This window comes from Rhizophagus irregularis, chromosome 3 (assembly GCF_026210795.1).
Source record: "Rhizophagus irregularis chromosome 3, complete sequence".
In the NCBI taxonomy this organism is placed as follows: Eukaryota; Fungi; Glomeromycota; class Glomeromycetes; order Glomerales; family Glomeraceae; genus Rhizophagus; species Rhizophagus irregularis.
Window position 1 is genome coordinate 2,996,130 of NC_089431.1, and position 5,809 is coordinate 3,001,938.

At 24.8% G+C, this 5,809-nt stretch overlaps 1 protein-coding gene across 1 annotated transcript; it reads right to left on the minus strand.

The window, feature by feature from the left end:
* Nucleotides 1–3,685: 3,685 nt before the first annotated feature.
* OCT59_020738 (uncharacterized protein) lies at nt 3,686–5,545 on the minus strand. Its single transcript, XM_025321503.2, has one exon. The coding sequence runs from the start codon at nt 4,843–4,845 to the stop codon at nt 3,856–3,858; it is 990 nt and encodes a 329-aa protein (XP_025168732.1). The 5' UTR covers nt 4,846–5,545; the 3' UTR covers nt 3,686–3,855.
* Between the last annotated feature and the right edge of the window lie 264 nt (nt 5,546–5,809).

A 5,809-nucleotide genomic window follows, 5' to 3' on the forward strand; every position in this document is an offset into this window, starting at 1 on the left:
TTTATAATCTTTATAACTAGTATCCTTTGATTAAACATCCTATTTAGATCATAAGATCCAAGCATATTATAAATAAATCTTGAACTGATTAGTTGTAAGAATTATTGTATTTACTTTTTTCATTATATAAGTATTTTGAAAAAGTTAGTCCTATTTATAATACAGGTATTGAGATATGATGTTGGCAAATATGTTTTATATTAGATATTTTTTTACAAATATAATATCAGATAGAGATCTTTATTTAATAATATTATATATATTTATATTTCTAATATAAGCTATTTGTAAATTAATAAAAAATAATAAAATAAATAAAAAACTTAAAGTAAAAAATAAGAGAAAAAATATCTAGAATTTTTCAATATTTTTTTATTAATTAATAAAATAAAAAAGTATAGCTTTTTTAAATATTTTTATATTAAAAATATTTTATAAGTATTTATCAATTAAAAGATTTAATATTATTATAGGTTGGTATTTATCAGTAAGTAAATAATACTAATTATTTATTTGCAATAATAAATGTAGCTTTATTTTTTAAAAATTAATTTTGCTTTTAAAATAATTTGAATATTATTCCTTTAGTTTTAAGATTTGATTTATTATATAATACTATGTGAATTTTAATTAATAGTTACATTAATTTGTTAATTTAACATATTTGATTTATTACATCAGGAAATTTGTTTAGGCGTAATTTAGTGTAATATTTCGAAGGTGGTGTAAAATTTCGAAATATTACACTAAAAACGTAATATTACAAAAGTTTACGCTCTTAAATTTGAATAATTATAGTAATTTAAGAATATCTCGCTATCTGCTGATCCAATCAAGACGATCTATAGCTCATTGGAATCAGCTCATCAAGACGAATCGAATGGTAGTAAAATCGTATCTTTACGTTCGATAGATGATTTTCTATTAATTTAAAACTTTACTGCATACTATAGAGCGTTCTATCAACTGTAGAAATGCGATTTTACTACCATTCGATCCGTCTTGATGAGCTGATTCCAATGAGCTATAGATCGTCTTGATTGGATCAGTAGATAGCGAGATATTCTTAAATTACTATAATTATTCAAATTTAAGAGCGTAAACTTTTGTAATATTACGTTTTTAGTGTAATATTTCGAAATTTTACACCACCTTCGAAATATTACACTAAATTACGCCTAAACAAATTTCCTGATGTATTACCTTTGAAGCTAACAGAATTAATTATCAAATTCATTTTAAAGCATTTTCTATACTTGAAATTCTGAAATAGTTTTAAAGGAATTGAATAAAATTAGAGAGTTCAGGTGTAAGTGGAGAATATTCTATTATCTTTTTTAAAGGATATAAAGTATTTATTAAAAATATTGCCTAAGTAATTATATGGGATAATTATAGTTAATCAAGAAAGTAAATGTTTTACTTGTAATTTGCAAGTACTTTTATTAATAAAACTATAAGATTAAAATGAATACTATACCATTCCGAAATTAAACAACCCCGAAAATAAGCAACCCTGGCCTGCATTATGGCGGAATTATGACTACTTTTATCCGGAATTAAGTTCAAAAAATGGTTGTTTAATTTCGGAATGATATGAATGATATGGTAGGTAAAAAATATTTCAAAAAAGTAGAGATACTTGCGTATTAATTTTTGTAAGTTTAGCGTGAAATTATAGGTGGTTTTAATAATATTAAGATGTATTTTTGTCTTTTTTTTTACTTTTTAAGGTCTAACTTGAATGCTTTAGTTAACAAAAAACTTAAAAGTTATTTAGCAAGTATTGATATTATTTTTCATAAAACTAGTTTAAATATAAGAGTTATAAATTTTTTTTTGTAATAATACTAGAATGCATTATTTTAGTAAAAAATTTCAGTGTCAATACAATATAGTAGCATTTAACAACAGTTAATAGAATGTTATTTTTTAATCCTGTCATTAATTCAAATAAGCTTTTTCTTAATAAAGTGACCCTTTTTAGTTTTATTATCTTTAACTGGCTATATTACTAATATGTACAAAATTACATCATATTTTTTATTTTTTAAATATTAAAGTATATAAAAATGTATAAAAATTTCACTTTTTTTAAAAAAGTTTAAAGGTAGAAAGAAAATATTTTTTGACGCGAAGATAACTGTTACACGAAAATATGAGATGATAATTTTTGAACCAATCAATATTTGGGGGGGGTATAGATATTATCCTAGACCCGGGGCCTAGGTTAAGGACACTCTTTTCCATATACTTCTGAAATTTCATTTTATTATGTTAATATATTTGATTTTTTTTAAAAAAAAAAAATTGGTAAAAAAAAAATTGTTTAGTGGCCAAGAAAAGTTTTGTAATGTGGTCGATGAAAGAGAAATTACAGGTTTTTCTGAAGATCAGATAATTCTAATGTTTGTTTTACACGTAAGAGATAAATACCAAATATTTATTATTTACTGGTAAACTACAATTTCGTTAATGATAGGTCCCACGGTACATTTAGGGCGAGTGCCAGTAAAAAGAACCAAATTATAAAAAAAAAAAATTTTTATTTAAATAATGAATATTCTGAATTAATTGCTCAAATTTGTATTGATTGGTTACTATGCTAAAAATTAGAGTTTTCACCCTTTTTCTAGCACTCACCCATTTTATTATAAATCCTAAATTTCAATAAAATTTTCCGTAGATATCTAGCATTTTGTTTGTAAAAATCAATCAATCTTATAAACAAATATTCTATTTGGAAAAAATGGACAGAAAATGAACCAATCAAAAAGATTTCGCGATAATATTTAATAATTTTTTGTCATACGTTTCACCAGCGTTAATAATGTCCACAATGCTTCGAGATATCGAGATATCTAAGTAAAGAGCACATTTTGGAACCTTCGTGTTAGGATTTCGAGAAAAATTTAAAAGTTTACATTATATTACAAATTCCACAATCTATATTTGAAATTGGAAGATTTATATCCGTGAAGGACATAACCTGATACAAAATAATGTTCCGTCACTTTAAAAAACAGGATAAATTAAGCAAAAGAATTTAAAAATCAATTAAAAATTTATATGACAATCCAAAACTGTTCATTCATATGCCAAGACAAACACCACACGAGCACATGTGAAGATGATCACTACTAAAATTAATTAACTAACTATCAAAGAAATGAGATGATGTTAATTTCAAATTGTATTCTCAATAGAAATTATGAGATAAGCATTTATTAGTAATTCAAATTCTAAACATTCTCCGAATTTTTAAAATTTATATGCTCAAATTAATAAATGCACGTACAAATAATTTACATAGGTAATACATCTGTATAATGTCATTCATTAACGTAGTTAATATACTCGGATTCTAAAAGTCGGTTGCATTAGTGATTCTTGGCATACTCTAAATAAATATTATCAGAAAAAAACTGGAAACAATTTTTTTATTGGGTATTTGTATAAATCATCATGTATCATGTACGAACCCCAATTTCGATTACTGTTTCGATTAATCAATTTAATTTTTTGGCTGCGTTTACTGCGTTTATGTATAACTACGTGCTTTTTTTTGAAGCATCGTTGAGGAAATATTTTAGATCAAAAAAAAAATAATAATAATAATAAATGACAAAAATAAATGAATCTTATAAACGAAAAATTAAGAAAAACGGGTAATGCCCAGAGTAAAAAAATTTTAGTCTCATATATAATTATGTTTATTAAATACGTATAATACGAGGTGAAAAATAGCAAATAACGTTATAAAAAAAATACAAACATAAGCCGTAATTTAATCATAGATGTAGACACATATAGATTCATTCTTATATTTATACTTTATATTCATATTCATATTAATTATTTTTTTGGAAAATTAATGACTTTTACTTCCTTTTCTAATAAAATATCTTGTGCAGATTCGAGAACAAATTTTACTTCGATCTGATGCCAAACAACAAGAAGACTTTGACATACAGACCATCTGACGGTGTCATTATTGGGAATATTTATTTTCATTTCTATATAATATTCTTGTTCAGAATCTGCAGCTAAATTAACCATATCACCATCAACTTCCTCCAAAGAAAGATCAACACTTTCTTTTGGTCTAACTAAAGATCCAGCATTCTGTAATTCTGTATGTTGTTTTAGTCCAACACTAACTTTCTTAATTTTAACACGTGAATTTCGAATTATAATCTTAATTGGAACATTAATAGTTTCACCTCTAGTGAATATTTCACGTTCAATTTTTATATCATAACCAACTCCATATTTTTCCTTTTCAGAATTCCATAAAATCATATCGGATTTATAAGGAATTTTTCCATACCTTGTAATTGGAATTGTAAATTTTATAACTTTTTTCTTTCCTTGTAATTTTAAAAGATTGGATTTACGATGAATAACGACAACAACGCGATAATAGATTCTGGCAGATCCATCGTCATATTTAATTGTAGTTGAAGGAGGTAAATTATTTTCAAGTTTAAAAGAAAAAGGTAATTCCAAATTCTTTATAATTTCATAATTATCTTTTCCTTTATCTCCATCATTTCGTTCTGCTTCCCATATATCGAAGGAATAACGAGTGAATTCATGTTGTTCTGATTGAACAACAGATGCTGTATATCCACGACCACTAGGTTGATATTCTGTCCATAAAATTTCTTCTTTACCAGAAAATACTAATTCAATCCTTTTTGCTACTAATGGTTTTGAGGATGGGTAATTGAGTTTTAATATTCCCGCGACCTTAGATGATTCAAGTCCTAAAAGTCCTTGTTGGAATGAATTTTGTCTTGGTGAAAAACTTAAACTTACTTTATCTGAATCGTTGGATGACATTTTATTCCAGGAAAAAAAAGGGGGGAAGAATTTCAACGAATACTTAAATGAAAGAATGAATGTGAAAAAGAATGGTCGTTACTTTAGCAGCAACTCAACTAAATTTCTTTAAAAGAAGGTAAAAAAAGAAGAAGAAAGATGTATTTATTTATATATATAATATTTTTTTTTTCTGATCAATTTATATAGTGATTTCAATTTGAAATTGCGGAAGTATTAGGAGTGTTCTGTTTCATCTTTTAATGAAATTTTTTAGGGGGTCAAAGAAAGTTTTTGATTGTTTTTTTTTTTGTTTATCAAATAAGGTTTTGTAATACGTAAAATATGTATATGATAACAGGTTTTTTCCGATCAACAATTCAACAATGTTAATAATGCCCAACCTTGATTTATTGGGCATTAAGTAATAAACGGTCATTGTCATTTGTCAACGTAGTGTCTCGTAATGTGTTAAAATTTTAAATAATAGGTTAAAAAAAGTTAACATACCTCAAGGTAAATTGGATTTACACGTCTATTTTATATCTGTAATGAAAATACAAATAAGCTTATATTCGTTTGGATTATTATATTTTCCGAATATTCTCCGAACATATTAATAACATACGTCATAACAAAGTTAATTTTTTAAATTATTGTTTACAAAACAAAATTATTCTTTTCTTAAAAGAAAGGTAATTAAAAAAAAAAAATTGGGAATTGAATATTGAAAAGAAAAATCGAAAAATCAAAAATTAAAAATTTTATAAAAAAAAAAATTATATAATTAAGAATGGGCGTAATTTTGATAGGTAACACATCAAATACACGTTGTCCGTCAATTGGATAATAAAACGGTAACACGAAATGTCCTTGATATTTTATTTATAAAAGCATCAAAAAAATAACAATTAGGGATTCCATTTCTTAGTTATAACACTTTCTAATAGCATTTTTTTTCGCTCTATTATTCTAAGTTCACCAA